The sequence below is a fragment of the Rhizomucor pusillus genome (genome assembly GCF_041956525.1).
Source record: "Rhizomucor pusillus strain CBS 183.67 unplaced genomic scaffold VTP01scaffold_1, whole genome shotgun sequence".
Lineage (NCBI taxonomy): Eukaryota > Fungi > Mucoromycota > Mucoromycetes > Mucorales > Lichtheimiaceae > Rhizomucor > Rhizomucor pusillus.
Genome location: NW_027192143.1, coordinates 1,225,513 through 1,241,759, shown reverse-complemented (window position 1 = coordinate 1,241,759; position 16,247 = coordinate 1,225,513). Strand labels below are relative to the sequence as shown.

The following is a 16,247-nucleotide window of genomic DNA, read 5'->3' as shown; positions in this document are numbered from 1 at the left end:
AACGCAATAATTGTATGCACTTTATATTATTTATTGAAAGGGTTAAAACGAAGCAGATGTCCTTTATACAGTGATCTGAGTTATGCACGACTTGCATCTATGGGTATTGACAGTATTTGTGCCTGACATTACTCCACGGCCCTCTAAATTAGCACTCACAGTGACTGGGGTGGTGCGAGAGGGGTGGTGCAAATAGACGAGCCCTAAATGTCTGCGCGGTTCCTTATTATGCGGGGCCGCGTCATTTGAATTCTTCATGCTAAACATTTACACTGCTGCATACGAAGGAAAACTTTATATCGTCCATCAGCTTGCTGACAAGGAGCCAAATGCGGTCAATAGCAAGGACGAGGTGAGGCAGCTGTCGCAGAAGATCTCTAATCTTTGCAATGTTTGAATTGATATGGATTCAAAAGGACGATCGCACACCACTTCACTGGGCAGCTTCTGGAGGTCATGTAGCGATTATTGACTTTTTGAAAAGCAGAGGTGCGGATATCAATGCTGTTGATGAGGTATGCACATGTCCATTTTGGAAGATATCTAGTTGCAGTATGGTTGACACGTCATTTGTACCGAAAAGTCTGGTTGGACCCCATTGATGATTGCAGGTAAATATTCGGCTTTCGGTTGGATTTTACTTGCAATACGTTTTCAAACAATTTTGCGTAGCATCTGCTGGTCATTTGGATGCAGTAAATGCTTTGCTGAAGCTTGGCGCCAACCCATCGTTGCAGAATGAAAGCGGGCACTCTGCATTGTAAGGCAGAATAAGCTCATATAAACGCGGCATTGATACTGAACAAATTAAATATTAGGCACTATGCTGCGTCAAAGAATAGGATTGATGTAAGTCTATGAATACCTTGGTAAATGGAAAGGATTTGGCAAACGTCGCCCCTTCCTCCTAGGTTGTCAAGGCTTTGCTAGAACACAGAGCAGAACTGAACCAGCCAAACAACATCAAGCAGACACCATTGTAAGGGAATTGAAACTCGAGTTTACTTATAAAACTTGTTGATAATATTATTTCTTCCATTAGGCACCGAGCTGCTGTGCAAGGACATACTGCAATAGTCAAGCTTCTCTTGGATGCAAACTGCAGAGTGAATCCTAAAGATGGACAAGCGAATACGCCGCTGCACCTGGCCTGCGAAGAAGGCCACGGAGACACTGCGATGGCATTGATCGAGAATGGAGGCAACGCGGACCAGTTAAATGCAGAAGGCAAATCTCCTTTGGATGTCTGCAGGACACCGCAGCTGCGCATATACATCCAAAGACGGATAGAAGAAGAATCATAACGAGTACTTTTTACGTATGCTGTTTTATTTTTTGGTATCAAAGTCATCGACTAGGCTGGAGAATGACTGCAAAGACACCTCCCTTGTTATCGCCTATTATACTTGTCTCGGCAAACTTATAATTCTCGCGTCGAAGAAATTCTTCTACACTTGGTTTCAATTTACTCTGCTTCTTGCTCAAACCTAGGGAGCCTGAATGGTGACCGGTGCCAGTGACAATATATACTATTCCTTCATACGATTTGAGAGCCTCGAATCTTTCTTGAATCATGGATAGGGCCTCGTCAACGTGAAGGCCGTGGAGGTCGATAAATGCCTCATGCTGATTGCGCAATTCAAAGATACGTCGACTGGCCTCATTGTGCATCTGTTGCATCAATTGATTATAATACTTTGCCTCGTTTGAGTATGCCTTGGCTTTAGCTCCATCTCCCTTCATATAATACGCCGTAGCTCTACTGAAAAATCTGTTCCGTAGCATACCGTACTTGATAGCTTGCTCACGCTACACAATTGTCAGTAATCGCCCTAGAAATGGAAACTCCCATTGTACCTGTTGCAGATACTGCGTATTCAATGCACTGCCGGTTTCTAACCATGGTATGCGCACAGGCTGTTTGAGCTTTTGCATTAGACGTGACTCTGCTACCGAAGTTGCTTTCTTTGAAGCTTGCTTGCTAGTCACTTTGCCAGTTCCTTTCTTCTTAGCAGCTGCTGCAAAGTTAATAGCGGGTTGTTTGTTGCTCGTGGGAGGCGTTTTGATTTTCGCAGCCGTTGCAAGAGAAGGAAAGTCTTCGGAAATGATAGGGCTTGTTTGTTTCGGTGCAGTGCTCTTTTGAGAGTTTGTGGAAGCGGATAAATCAGGATATTCAGATTCATCAAATCGAAGGAGCTGTTGCTTTTGAGATGGCGGCTTTTGAGATGGGTTTGTAATCTTCGACGCGACCTCCTGAACATCAATGTGGTGGGAAAATTCACAGTAATCGCCCTTCAAACAAGAGCCTTGCAGCCTGTTGACCACGTTAGTATCTCATAAGTGCCGCTGAAAAATGAAGAACTTACCAGAACTTGCAGACCTTGACCTGCAGATCGTGTGCGAACCAGCAATCCTTGCGATAGCATTCTCCAGCCAGGAAGTGGCGACATACCTGTCGTTTCTTTGGAGCCACCTCGACTGTTGAATTTGGAGGTGATGTTTGGGTATTCGTAACTGAAGTTTGCGACGTTGCAGGTCTCTTTCGATTCAATAAGGCTTCTATCGCTCGGTCCATGTCGTAATCATGCTGCTCCAATGCTTCCATCAAATCGGCTTGACTGACATCCGTGAAAATGGATTCAAGCATTTGCAAGCTCGACATGTCCTCCCCCACATTCTCAGCTTGTGATTCTTCCAAAGAAGGATTGGTTACTGATAATGACAGTCGATTCATATCTTGAATAGTGTCGGCATCCAGCAAGTGTCCATGGTAATATTGCAGCGTCGGATCAAACTCGTTCTCATCTTCGTACGAATAAGGCTCGAAGCGGTTCCACCATTCGTCTTTGATCTGATTGCCATTTTCCCAAATGTTTCTAACAGAGGACTCCATTTCTGGTTGTCCAGACGTCAACGGATACCACGATGCGGATGGGTTCTGCAAGGCCCAAGGAGACTGGAGCGTTCCATTAAAAGTAGTTGCTGGAGTCGTCGCAGAAGACTTCGGTGTCGCTTTTACGTCGGCATCAAAGTCGTCAAGCAGGTTTGTGCTCAAAAGATGCTGGCTCAAATCTGCATCATCGTAGTCCTCATCTTTTGAATCGAAAGGATCAAACGACGTTGCCGTGTTGGATGGTGAAAAAGGAGCAGCGTTTACATCAAACGACATAGGAAGTCTCTCCGGCAGTGGTGATGCAGGGGGGATGGGCTCCCAAGATCCGTTGGGAGAAGACTGGGTAGAAAGAGAGCGAGAAAAGAGCTTGGTGTAACAAAGAATAGGTATCAGTTTCGACAAGACACGTTAAGCAGTACAAACAGCATTTTCTTACTTGGAAGGGACGTACGTATTCTTGTTGCGATGAATCGCTGCTCTTTGTTTTCGAATCTGGTCTGCAGAGCCGTCTGTCAAGAACTTTATTGCTAAACTAGGCTTCAGTGAAGAGGGACTTACGTTTCAAGAACGGGAAAAGCTACAGTCCACTTGTCATCAAGGCCAGAATGATTTCCAGACATTGGCGACAAGTGAGACGTCAAGATGGACTCTTGCACAGAAAGAGCAGATACTACGAAAAAGAAAGATTCAGCAGAGTTGCTATGCAAAAAATGCGAAGAAATCGGCGAACTTCAAATACAGACGAGCGCGCCATCACACGCTCTCTCCCCTCTCTTCCACTTTACTGGAAATGCCATGGCTTACTATTCGCTTGCGATCCCTTCTCTGCGAAATTTCGCCGGGAGGCTAAACCTAACTGACGAACGAACAAACTCGGCTCTGGATCTACTGGAAAAATACAAATTGGAACTTCCTGTGACAACGCACCCGATGGAATGCGCAATTGCATGTCTGTATGCGAAGACATGCAACGATCTGCCTCAGTTCAATTTATACAGTTACATTACAGACAAGGTCGACAAGGAGAGTTTATATCGCATCTACGTCGACCTCCAAGCGAAGATCGTACGGGATACGCACGAACCGTATGAGTACGAGATACGACACCTTGAAGAACATATGGAAACTGTCATGAGGATTGTCAAGCAAATGCTGTTCGAAATGTTCAACATCCAACATACGGGCGATCAAAACGAACTATGGGCTTTAGCGCAAGACATTCTTCGTATAGCTTTACTTTCAGGCGAGACTACGGGTCGAAATCCAACACCTCTGGTCACAGCAATCGTGGTCTTGGCTGTAGTAAGCCATTACAATCAGCAAATACAAGTAGAAGGAAAGACGAAGGGACGGTATCAGCGCAAACTCAGGATCGACTGGGATACTATCGCGGACGCTGTAGGCAGACCAAGGGTACAAACGATACGACGTCGATACATCGAACTTGTGAATCTTTTCATCACTTATGCCAACCGGTTACCGATCTATTCTTGTATGAACATTACCGACAAAAATCTACATTTATATCTGGTGGACGTTATAGCAACTGGCAAGCTTACACACGGTGCTAAGAATGATTTCGCGTCTTCCCTGCCATTTGAACATCCAGCCTACGTAAAGAACCAGAAAGAAATATTGGATCGAAAAGAGGACATCCGCTTGGTTTATGAAGCTTTGAAATCCAAGAAGCATTACACAGAACTGACTGGCCGTGCTCAACTGGTCTATGTCCTGCTAGCGTATGGTACTCCTCAAGTACTCATCGAAAACATGAGCGAGGCACTACTCCTCTACAAGGCCAAGTCGATAGTACGATTGCACGAAAGATACCAACATATCAGCGAAGAAGAGTCAGATTATAGCGAAGAAGAATGTACAGATTTTTCGCAGCTATACAATCGCCATTATACCCAAATCACACAATAATTATCCATCGCTTTTGAAACAAAACATCCCTTCACCAGTGCCGCTTTCAAAAAAAGTCCTTGGATATTACGAAAAACTTTGGATTCGCGCTGAAATGTGAGCATTTTATTTCTATCGATCGTAAGCACAACGCATTTGGCATATCGCTCTAATCAGTTCTCTAGAGGGACAGGCCAGAAAGGAACGAGGAGCTAAAAAACCCTCGTGGGCAAAGAGGAAAAGCGGAAATGGCGGTGAGGGATGTGCAGGTTAAAGATACAGAAGCAGACCTTGGGTGCGGCGGGTCGTTGTTGGGTGGATTGAGCCAGTTTCGGATATTATGCAGTGGGAACAAGCAGATCTAAATTATGATGATTTGATATTAGGCAGTTCATGTTTCATTATCACTTATTTCTGTGCAGTTATAGTTTGAAAAAGACTCGATGAAGCTACCATTTTAATATGTATCACGCGAAAAAGGATGTAAAGTTTATTTACAGTGCGAGGGAGTTGCGGATAGCAAAACAATGTTGGTAATTATCGATGGTGTTTAGGAGTGTTATTCTTTAAAGGTCTGGGCAATCTTGTTAATATTTAAGGTCCATGCATTCGCTGTAGACGATACGCCGGCGTTGCTGGTGAACTCTTTGTAGACATCTTTCGCGCCACGGCTATCGCGTGCTGTCATCATGGCGAACAATGCATAGTAGTATGTACGGATCAAGAAGCACTTTTTGTCTGTCGTTTGCGGTCTGCATGGTAGCATCCAGGCTCTTCGGATACTGTCGAAATCGCTTACAGAGAACGCACAGTGGAGCAAGATATCATACGTGTGGTAATCTGGATTCACACTCGGGGGTATGCGCTCTGCTGTGCTCTTGTCTTTAAACACGGGTTGGTTTACCATCTCTTCAAATAGAGTTTTTATCACCGGATACCAAGCCTTTTCTCGTCCGAGACCATACATCAAAGCATTGTAATGTAGCGCGTTCCGCTCTGCATCCATAGCTTTCATACGCTCCCAGAATCTCCAGGCTGCTTCGGGCATGTCCATCCGGCCGTATGCTGCCAGGACCGCAGTGTTGGTGATAGGGTCTGGTTCGATCCCACGGTTTACTATCTCGTCGTAGCATTCTCGAACCGCTATTGCATGTAGCTCTCGCCTTGATCGATTTCGACATTCTTCAGCCGGTAGCCACTTGGCTTCTAATCCGCGCTCTCCGGCTAGTCCATGTGCTTCAATGAGGACCGACAACGCAGTTTCATCGAGATCCTGCAATTTTGCATTCGATTCTTTGCCGTATCCACGTAGAATGTTTATCGCCTTCAAAGGATCCTCGTGTGTGGGAGAATCAATGTACATAGTTGCAAGTACAGTGTATGTCGCCAAGGAGACTGGTATTTTTCGGTCTACCATCTCGCTGAATAGACCGTAGGCTTTTTTGTACTCGTTTGCTTTTGCGTAGCCTTGCATAACGGGCGTATATAAATAGTCATTAGGTTGGATGTTGAAAGGTGGTTTCGACATGAGATCTAGAATGACACGGGCTCTCCGAACTTCATTCGCTTGGACGTAGCCAGCCACCAAATGCGCAAAAACATATTCATTGGGTTTGAAACCAGCATCCATCATAGCCTTGACAGTCTTCTCCGCAGTCTGCATATCCTTCTGCAAAACGGCATTGCGTACCTTGAGGGCATAAGTACGCATATCGTGCTTCGTGATCGATGATTCCAAGGATCCAAGGATCGTAAGTAAAGTCTGACGTTGCAAATGCCCTGATCGAGTCCTTCCAAACGCGTCTAGCAAAACGTTAAGTGTCGATATATGTGGTTGAATGCTTTGTTCCTTCATCGTCTTGAAAATATGCTCGATGCCGGGAGCATTGTGCACTCTGGCATGCGCAGAGAATAATATGTTGAATGTCACGATATCTGGCTTGATACCTTGTTTCTCCATGGTATGTAGTAAAGACAGGAGCTTTGAAAGATAGCGGGTTTGTTGTTTGTGGTCGACATTTTTTAAGCGCGAGAGGTATGCGGAGGCCATCCGGTTGAAGGTATATACGGTTGCTTTTTCACTACAATATTGCGGCATGTTGCGAAACACTGCTTCGGCACGTTCAACGTCGTCAAGCTTGTCCAAGATGTGAAGGGAGATGCACAACTCCTTGTCGCTCCAGTAACGGCCACCGTTTTGGACGTGCATAAGGAGCATGTTAAGCCGTTCCTGGTATACTTTTGGTGCCTGTGATACATCTGGATCTGTGATAACGTCTGCCTGCAGACTGGCAAGTAGTTTCCGTGCGGTGGTGGGAGGGACAGTTACATCGGAACGCCCAGCAATGGAGGAAAACAATACCCAGGCTTCGGAATGCTCACGTTTCTCTAGTTTTGAATGTATCTCTACAACGACAGACATTATCTGAGGACTGAGGACATGCTTGTTAACTTTCTCGATGATGTGGTGCGGAACACGACGTCTGCTAAGAGCCTTCTCTCGTTGCTCTTCTAGAAGAGATCTCGCAGCGTTCTTGTCAATTCGGTCAAGGTATATTGACATTGTATCGACGTTCCCTGAAGAGCACCAGTTCGTTAGCATTCCGGTAACTATAACAAGACATGGAGAATCCAACAAGTACGGTACCTCTACAACAGGTAGAGCTGAATTTACGCCGTGATGTAGATCGCGTAGTCGATGTCCGGGCACGACTGACGTATTCATGAAACAGAAACATTCGCCATTGTTCAAGCAGTCTGCGATTCACTTGCTGTCTAGTCGCGGACCGGCACGACCAGAGTACCATAACCTGTCCGTCGGCTGTACAAAGAAAATAAGAGTGGCAAGATTTTTTTTTGCTTTCCCAAAAACTTTGCGCGAGTATCTGAGTCTCAAAAACATGACAATCAATCACTGCTCTGCAAGGGTGTCTTCTTTGTCTCCTATAGAAGACAAAAGCCGTTGTATTCTCAAGATTTGAGGTATGCAAAGAAAAATAGAAAACAGATATACAGTAATATTACGGCTAGGATTGCTGTTGATGACTAGGTGCTATATGCAAGTTTCCAAACTGCTGCTGGAACTGGATTGATCCTGCGCGCTCTCGCGTGGTACTTGATTCCACCAGCCGTACTGGCTCGCTTGGATGCTGTTGTTGCTGGTGCTGTTGCTGCTGTGCTAATACATTTTGTTGCATAGTAGGTATGGGTGATTGCATTGGTTTTTGTGACGAGTAGATTTCGTTTGCAAAATTTGCGTTTTCTGGGACGCCTTTCCTATTTTTGATATTTTCAATCATGTGTTCCAGTTCCTGGATCCTCTCGTGATATCGTGTCACCATTGCTTGTAATTCTTTGATGTGATCGACAGATAACTTCAGAATGGTGCCTTTGTTGATTGCTCTCGTTATTTGGCCATTCTGGCTTGGTACTGTCATAACATTGGAACTCGTGGGTGCAGTTTCGATGAGATGGTCAGGTAAAAGCGAGCACAGTTCTAGCACGATGGTACTCTTTCATTATTTTTACTGCTTCCGCTTCTGCTGCATGCTCATTACTGTAAATACCATGAATGCGTTCATTGATATTATCTCGCCGTCGTCTCTCGACTGCGTTGTGGGACTCCCTTCGTCGTCGTCGCTTTTCAAATATTTCCTGCAAACTTTAAAATACCCAAAACAATAAACTGTTTCGATTCATTCCATTTTGGGCTGACCGTCACTTACTGCCGTTGAGCCAAGGGGTCCTCCTCATCCCCGGTGATACCCTCCAGCTGACTTGTCGAGTTAGATGGTGATACCACCAAATCGCGGCCTGCTGCTCCTCCTCCGTAGAAAGGTGGGGACTGACCAAACGACGAGCCGGTGGAGTCTACGCTTGTGCCAAGCCAGCTTTGGTCACCAAACTGTATGCTGCGTCCCGGCCCTGTGGGACTCATGGCTATCGAAGCTGCGCCAAAACTGCCTTGACGCTGGTGCTGATACGAAGGCATAACTCGATTGCTTCGTGCAACAGGAACGGCTCCCACAGTGGTGTGCGGACTATTACTACTTTGTGCGTTGCCGGCATCCATGTGAAATTGTTGCTGCGTAGGAGAGTACATGAACAAGAGAGAAAGAAAAATGAACAAAGAAAAGCGAAAGAGGAAGGAAATTAGGCGATGAGAAAGGAAGTTGCTTTTTTTGCTCGGGTTGTGTTTGCCGACCCACTCCCTTTTTCTGCTGTGCTTTTTTGTGCAATGGTTCAAAAATGTATACAGCTCGTGAGAAAAATCAAGTACAATGACATAACGCGGCGCTTCACTCAACGAGCACGGGCCCCCTAAGGTAACGTATTTACATTTGTAGAATATTATACAATCACCAATGATCGAGCGAAGGATAAGGTACCACTCCAGAAGACTCCTTTTCCCGTTGCCAGCGGCTCAAGTATTCCGACATCTTGCGGCTCTTTTCCCCGCCTACATTGACAGTTGGGATGATTTTCCGAATTTTAAGACTTGCAACGAAAGCGGCGAGTTCTCGAAAACTGGAATGCTCCGAATAGGGTACTCCGTAAATCTTGACACGGGACGTCGACGCACGTTGTGGTCTCAAGATCACCTGTGTTTCTGTAGGAGCAGCAATGATCTGCTTTAACGACATGTTGACAGCTTCCTGTTTATCAGATGTATGAAACGTCCACCCCGTTGGCCGGAATGCAACGACAGATGTGAAATGTCCCACGAATTTGTCCAAATAATTACTCAAGGTCTGCAGAGATTTCCGTATGTAAATTGATTGTCTTCCCGCCATGCATAACAATGATGCAACTTGCCTGCACTTTTAAGTCTCCCAACGGTAGGACATGGACCTGTGCATGATGGGGTATTGATGTCAAGCACGATTCTAGCTCCTGGTTTTCTTGACATTTAATAATTTGACGCTTCTTATCATTGACATAAACTTTAGCACCCAAAGCCTTGGCTATTTCTATTGATGTGTCAGTAGAAAACAGTTTCCACCGGAGCGATATATTGTTTCCATACCAAGAAAGATTTTCTCTTTTCCGATGGTATACGTGCCCACCACAAACAGCACCTTGGATGAAAGTCCCCGTTCGTCTCCTTCGTTGCTTTGCTTGAACCATTTGTCCAAAACTTTCTGGACTCGATTAGGTTTCTGTTCCTGCCGTTCGTTTGCGACTATTTCCTGAGCAATGTTACAGGCTGCACGGATTACTTTAGACTGTGGTGGAAATGCGTATTGGGCATCCAAATATGTGGTATCGAGATACAATGTGTCAATTGCTGCATTTTCAGGCTGTCGTATCAATGGATGCAGACACATGCGCGGTGATGCTCGGAAATCTCCCGTGTGAAGATGCCGTGCCACAGTTCCATCTGGCCGCAATACCTTGAAAAGAAATAGGACAGATCCGGGACAATGATTAGCATCGATCAACGAAACTGTTATCGTATCCTTGAGTTGATATTCTTTGTCCATCGGTAAAGCGTATATATAACGTTTCGAAACCTTGAGCTGCTGCTCAAGAAGATTGGCAGTGACCCGCGAGCAATAGATTTTTCCGTGTGACCACATTTTTCCAAGTCCATAAAAATGATCGCTATGAAAATGTGAGAGAAAGTACCCTTCACAGTTTGGTACTTTCCCGTAGGAAAATGCATCGACGACATACGGGGTATCTTTAGTTACATGTTAGTTGATTGTTTATAAGATATGGATAACCTTATTACCTTGCACCCATTTGTAGAATGGGCACTTGCGGTTTGTTGACTTTCTGTTGCTGGGTAACTGAAATGTCGGTCTCTTATTTTGTATCTCTGTCAGAGGATATATGAAACGTTCTCTCAGGCTTCTCCACAATGGCGATTCTTTAGCATCATTGTCTGTATTCGCTGACTCTGTTACGTTGCTGCACATCGCTCCTGCAATGGGTGCTGATACTTCTTGATTGCTTTGCCGTTTTTCATCTGGAGAAAATCCGCTATCTGCAGCATCTGCGACATTCTCTGACGCTTCCCCTTGATTGTTTGAACATTCTGCAAGGGAGAGTTTTATCGCTTTTTCGAGATCGCGCTGGAATTTGCTGTCGTCGTCAGTTGGAGATGATTCTGCAGTCGTTGCATTGCTGGTGTTGCCCTTGAGAAAGTAATGCTGCAACGTCTTTTGTCGTTCCCTTCCTTCCTCGTTTGCTTTTTTCTTCTTGGAACTGCGTTCAAATTGGGAGAATGCTTTCCGTTTCGCCGGATAGGTATTTACATTGCTCATGGTATGTTTGCCCTGAGCTGCGGAGGGAGGGTGCAGGCCTCCCGTCGCGCTTTTCGCGCAAAATTAAGTGGCAGATGATGGCCGTCCCTGACCCTGATCGTGGAGATATTCCTCCTCTTTATTGTGAATTCTGTCCCATTACGCGCTTTGTACCCCTACAGGTCCTAGGTCTTGAAACGCACTCTTTTGGAGTTTTCTCCTCTATTAAAAGTAGCATCATGCCCTAGTAACTGTCGTGCGAATTATAATCCCAGTTTAAGTTTATATGTCTTTTTATGAACTTCCGTCCTACAAGATTCGGTAACGGCATCCGCAAATCTACAGAAATAATGCGTACAATCCGTACATACTAAATTTTCAACTGGGAGATTGGCGTTGCTCAAGACGTTTACTGTGAAGACAGTAAGCACATCTTCCTCTGCTTACATGACCATTCTATAATTCATGGAAGGCGCTGCGGCTTTCGTCCCATTCTTGATACGAGATGTCTAACTTCTGTAGGTCGATTCCACCATTGTACACTTGGGAAAAATGTTCTAAATCTCCTTCTCACCATTAAATAAACGACTTTAAGTCTTTCGAGACGCGTCCATGAAAATATCTCTCAACACAATGCTACCAGACGCGTTCCCTCATATCCTGTATCCTTCAATGCGTTTCTGAGCTGACCAAGCAGACCCTGATACTTTTTGATCATACGAAGCTACAACCGCGTTAACGTCACTGCGATAAACTTTATTTCACTGCGATGGTTGCTTTCTATTGTTGGTAGGACCAAACATTCTTCAAAACTAGAAGATGCCAAATAAAGCATTTGATTGAGTTCTTAGTTAATGGAAGGTGCTTTTTCTATGGACACTTACAGCCGTCCTGAGTTGCCAAGCGGTTAATCGAATCGTCAGCTTCAGCTTCACGGCGCACGTAGCCAGAAAGGGCATAGGTACTGAAGCTGTTGGTCAAGCGACCGTTTTCGTCGACGTGTCCAACATTGATCTGGACCGAGGCATGATCCTTGGCAGTGATCAAGCGGTTGGTGGCAGAGCTTTTTTTTATATTTTCAAGAGCGAATCAGCACATGACAAATAGACAGTGTCATCGAACTCCAGTTCTCGATAGTTACCATTTGCGAGGAATGTAGAGGTCAACAAGTTTTCCGTCAGAGTTCTCCATTGCGTAGCTTTTCCAGAGAGTTAAGGGTGGCCAAGCTAGAAGACGAGAAAGAGGAGGGGCTTGTTTCGCATCATTCTCGGTTTAAATAAGTCCTCCGAATAATTTTGTTGCTGTATGAAAAACCTACATCAACATATAGAACTTCCGTTACCAAACTGCATGTAGGCATTCATTCTTTATACAGTATGTGTGTTCTCGCAGTAGCTGTCTTCTTTCTTAACCTACTTAGATGTATTCGTTCTCTATGACTTTAAACTTTAATATAGCAATGATCCAATATCCGAAAGGCTGTTTTGTCCAAGCCTTAAAAAAACCAAGTTAGCCGAGAAAAGACGTACAAGAGAATATGCCCTGTGCAAAAAGACAGTACATTGTATTATCCTTGCAGCTTTGCGGCACGACCATTCAGTCAACTGCTGGACCCTGTAGGAACTGCTGAGTCTTAATCAGAACGGGTTTCTGTTCTGAACACTACACACTTTTCTGTTCTGGTCGTTATATGAGCCTGCAGATCCGATCGGAAGCCTTCAAATTTTGATTAAAATTACCTCTGATCAATTGAAGGATATGCATGGCACGACCAGATTCAGGTATTGCGAAAGCGATGGGCGTTCGAGATCTACATCGAGAAACTTAATACTTACTTTAATATTCAGAGACTTGAGCATACAATCGTCAGCAACGTTCAACACCAATGAATTCATCGAAAATTACGTAGACGAAGGTTTGGATACACGAATGCACTTTTAATGCAACCTTACTCAAAGGTCAATGCAGATTCAAAAGTTGCATGTTCATCAGACGACTATGACCATCGTGCAAAAGCGGTTGCAAATGCAAGTGAAGAGGTAAAAGAGGAAGATAACTACAATGGCAATCACGACCATGAGTGGAACAACTTCCAGATTCGCCAAGATACTACGTCGCCTGTTGATAACATAGCCAGCATAAAGAATGAGAGCTACGGACTATTGAAGACAGAAAATCTGCAGGATGTGGAAGTCGATGATTTTGCAGAAGGGAAGGATTCCAGCAAGTTTGCAATGGCGACTGGCAACGAGGATCTTACAAAGGGTATTCTTTGTTTTTCTTTAAGACAAGGATGAAGATGCAGACGGGACTGACATCCGCATCAACAGATGAGACGGAAATGGAATCAACCTTTGACCTGCCGTCCGCCACTGCGGAAGCTATGGAAACTTATGAAACGATCAAGTCTAACATTTATCTCGGCTCTGCAAACGGAAGATCGATCGCATCCGAATCAATGCCTTGCGAGTGCAAATATGAACCAGGTTACGATGATTCTGAGGCTGCATGCGGCAATGATAATGCATGTATCAACAGAATGATGTTTATGGAATGTATCGCGGATGACTGTCCTTGCGGTCGATATTGCCAGAATCGTCGGTTTCAATTACGACAGTATGCTAGAGTGGATGTCATTCGGACCGAGAAGAAAGGTTATGGTCTGCGTGCATTGACTGATCTTCCGTCGTAAGTAAATGAAGAGCATTGATCTTGTTGACATCATTTGGTATTGATATGTTTTTTTCGCAGGAATACATTCATCATGGAGTATGTGGGTGAAGTAATATCAAACAGCGAGTTTGTGCGCAGAACCAGGATGTATGAACTTCAAGGAATCCAACATTACTACTTTATGACGCTTAAAACTGATGAGGTACTTTCAAGTTGGATAGCTGTGCTGAACAGAAGCTAATGGATGCATACAGATCATTGATGCTACCAAGAAAGGCTGCCTTGCACGGTTTATTAATCATTCATGCAACCCGAATTGTGTAACCCAAAAGTGGGTGGTTGGCAAATCGATGAGGATTGGACTATTTACTGCACGGCCCGTAAAGGCCGGAGAAGAATTGACCTTTGATTACAAGTTTGAACGATACGGGTACGTAAAGTCCAAAAGGAATGTGGAAATTGAGTATCACTGCTGACTTGACGTTTACAGCGCTGCAGCGCAGGTCTGCTACTGCGGGGAGCCAAACTGCAAAGGTTTCATTGGCGGTGCTATTCAAGAGGAAGAAGAGCAGGCAGTGTCACGTATGCAGTATATTGAGGATTACGAGGAACAAGAACGTCCTGGATTGAAGAGGAAGAGAGGAAGACCACGCTCTATACAACCTTTGCATGACGTGGAGCAAGTTTTGAACTTTGTCAAGCAAATGCTGGATTCCGTTGGCAAAGCTGCTTTGGTGAAGAAATTACTTCAACGACTTGAGCTGACCAACCCAGATCATTCCATCGGAAGAGACGTTTTGAGAAAATTTGTGCGCCTACATGGACTGAAAATGCTCAAATTTTGGTTGGGTGAATGGAAGAATGACGAAGAAATAGTTGAGAAGGTATTGTGATATTTATACCAACTCTTGATATTAGCATTGACACTGGATTTACAATGCTAGGTCCTCTTGGTGTTGCAGAAACTGCCTCTATCCAATCGAAACGGCCTGGATGATGCTGATCTGTTTACAGTACTCCAAAAGTTTATTGAATCCGACAATGAAAGCATCAGATCAATATCGAGAGAGCTTCTGTCAACTTGGGATAACCTGAAAACGGTCTATCGGATACCAAAACGCATTGTAAGTAGTATAAGCATATTTCCAAAATTCATTTCTTAACCTATTCTTTGCATAGAACACGGAGTCTGCTCCTACTAGCCCGAAGACAGGTAAACTTCATCTTGGATATTATTTTGAATATGGATTGTTTCTAAGTCCTTCGGCAGTTGACGATGATAGCTTGGAAAGCTCTGCACGGGATACCAAAACTGCAAGTTCTAGGAAGCCGAATTGCGTGGGCTCACGGGCATACTTTGACCCTGACGACGATTACTACGATTATCTCCCTTTGGATTCTGATCTGAATGAGGCACAAGTGATCATGCGATTTCCACCACAGCCCGCAGTTCCTCGAGCTCCTCGTGCCATGATATATTGGGAACCAGCAGTGAATTCGGGTGGATGGCAACAATACCTGATAGATCACTATCAAGAGATTTCATACCCGGAATACTATGTTTCTTATGATATTCAAAATGCGTATGCGGGCGTGAATGTTCCTCGGATGCCGCTCAGACGACTTCAAGGTATAAATGATGAGACTGTAACTATTCATGTTAAACTGACTGTCTTTACAGGAACAACAGATAGCTATGAAACCCACGCAACCTTAGCGACGAGACCACGGAAAATGAAAAACGCATCTGCGCAGGAAATTTATCCAACGCCGGGTACCGAAAGCAATGTGGTACCAGATGGACCCAAATTACCATTGAACTGGAGATACGCTGTTACAGAAGACGGAAAAACATATTACTACAATGTCATTACTCGAAAATCCCAGTGGCATCCTCCAGATGAGAGAATGGTTTCTGAGGAGGAAGTGCAAGAAGGGCGGTTAAACGATATATCCCCGCAAACTGAAGGGTCGGTACAAAGGAGATATCAACCGGGTGCAAGCGCCAGTCCTGCTACATCAATCGCCCGTAATTCACCGCACGTGTTGACACCTTCAGCCAGTACCAACGAGTCTAACGACGTCGAAGGACCTCAACTAGACGAAGTCGAATTGAAAAAGGAAGTTGGGAAAGTAGTTACAAAGTATCTGACTGTCAAGCAGCGCGATCTTTGGCATGGTGATAAACAGCTGTTTAAAGAGCTTGCACGCAAAGTAAGAATATCAGTCACATACCTTGATGCTTTATTTGCTTAATATTCATTGCTGTGTTGTAGCTTACTCATCATGTTGTGCATCGGGAAATGCAATCAAAACGCAAGATAAAGGGCATGACGAGTGCTTTGCGTGCCAAAATTGAGAACTTTATGGAGATGCATGGCGCCGAGTTTGCCGCCAAATTGGATTCGTCCCATAAATGATTTCTCCTCATTTACTCTGCATCGATTCCCTGTTAGCCGCATAATCCTACTCATCTTTTGTAATATCTAGTCATTAGTCACCGCTCTCTGTAAATACACATGTTATCA

The 16,247-nt window shown here is 44.6% G+C and overlaps 8 protein-coding genes across 8 annotated transcripts; 3 read left to right on the top strand and 5 right to left on the bottom strand.

The window, feature by feature from the left end:
• Positions 1–256: 256 nt before the first annotated feature.
• VTP01DRAFT_546 (uncharacterized protein) lies at positions 257–1,304 on the top strand (the record flags this gene model as incomplete). Its single annotated transcript, XM_069384254.1, has 7 exons — positions 257–352; positions 417–515; positions 584–611; positions 673–760; positions 819–849; positions 912–979; positions 1,043–1,304. The coding sequence occupies 7 exons, from the start codon at positions 257–259 to the stop codon at positions 1,302–1,304; spliced, it is 672 nt and encodes a 223-aa protein (XP_069244966.1).
• Positions 1,305–1,347: 43 nt separating this feature from the next.
• On the bottom strand, positions 1,348–3,513 carry VTP01DRAFT_545 (uncharacterized protein; the record flags this gene model as incomplete). Its single annotated transcript, XM_069384243.1, has 5 exons — positions 1,348–1,809; positions 1,858–2,314; positions 2,367–3,232; positions 3,330–3,390; positions 3,452–3,513. 5 exons carry the CDS (start codon positions 3,511–3,513, stop codon positions 1,348–1,350), a joined length of 1,908 nt encoding a protein of 635 aa, XP_069244965.1.
• A 175-nt stretch (positions 3,514–3,688) lies between these two features.
• VTP01DRAFT_544 (uncharacterized protein) lies at positions 3,689–4,819 on the top strand (the record flags this gene model as incomplete). The annotated part of the gene is made up of 1 exon (XM_069384232.1): positions 3,689–4,819. One exon carries the CDS (start codon positions 3,689–3,691, stop codon positions 4,817–4,819), a length of 1,131 nt encoding a protein of 376 aa, XP_069244964.1.
• Positions 4,820–5,357: 538 nt separating this feature from the next.
• On the bottom strand, positions 5,358–7,605 carry VTP01DRAFT_543 (uncharacterized protein; the record flags this gene model as incomplete). The annotated part of the gene is made up of 2 exons (XM_069384221.1): positions 5,358–7,375; positions 7,446–7,605. 2 exons carry the CDS (start codon positions 7,603–7,605, stop codon positions 5,358–5,360), a joined length of 2,178 nt encoding a protein of 725 aa, XP_069244963.1.
• A 219-nt stretch (positions 7,606–7,824) lies between these two features.
• On the bottom strand, positions 7,825–8,900 carry VTP01DRAFT_542 (uncharacterized protein; the record flags this gene model as incomplete). The annotated part of the gene is made up of 3 exons (XM_069384210.1): positions 7,825–8,294; positions 8,365–8,459; positions 8,524–8,900. 3 exons carry the CDS (start codon positions 8,898–8,900, stop codon positions 7,825–7,827), a joined length of 942 nt encoding a protein of 313 aa, XP_069244962.1.
• A 256-nt stretch (positions 8,901–9,156) lies between these two features.
• On the bottom strand, positions 9,157–11,067 carry VTP01DRAFT_541 (uncharacterized protein; the record flags this gene model as incomplete). Its single annotated transcript, XM_069384199.1, has 4 exons — positions 9,157–9,549; positions 9,614–9,768; positions 9,825–10,481; positions 10,533–11,067. 4 exons carry the CDS (start codon positions 11,065–11,067, stop codon positions 9,157–9,159), a joined length of 1,740 nt encoding a protein of 579 aa, XP_069244961.1.
• Positions 11,068–11,826: 759 nt separating this feature from the next.
• Positions 11,827–12,237, bottom strand: VTP01DRAFT_540 (40S ribosomal protein eS21; the record flags this gene model as incomplete). The annotated part of the gene is made up of 3 exons (XM_069384188.1): positions 11,827–11,858; positions 11,931–12,109; positions 12,188–12,237. The coding sequence occupies 3 exons, from the start codon at positions 12,235–12,237 to the stop codon at positions 11,827–11,829; spliced, it is 261 nt and encodes an 86-aa protein (XP_069244960.1).
• Positions 12,238–12,804: 567 nt separating this feature from the next.
• On the top strand, positions 12,805–16,139 carry VTP01DRAFT_539 (uncharacterized protein; the record flags this gene model as incomplete). The annotated part of the gene is made up of 12 exons (XM_069384176.1): positions 12,805–12,827; positions 12,894–12,961; positions 13,015–13,311; positions 13,377–13,734; positions 13,798–13,921; positions 13,974–14,149; positions 14,210–14,603; positions 14,664–14,843; positions 14,899–14,932; positions 14,990–15,349; positions 15,401–15,933; positions 15,996–16,139. The coding sequence occupies 12 exons, from the start codon at positions 12,805–12,807 to the stop codon at positions 16,137–16,139; spliced, it is 2,691 nt and encodes an 896-aa protein (XP_069244959.1).
• Positions 16,140–16,247: the final 108 nt, after the last annotated feature.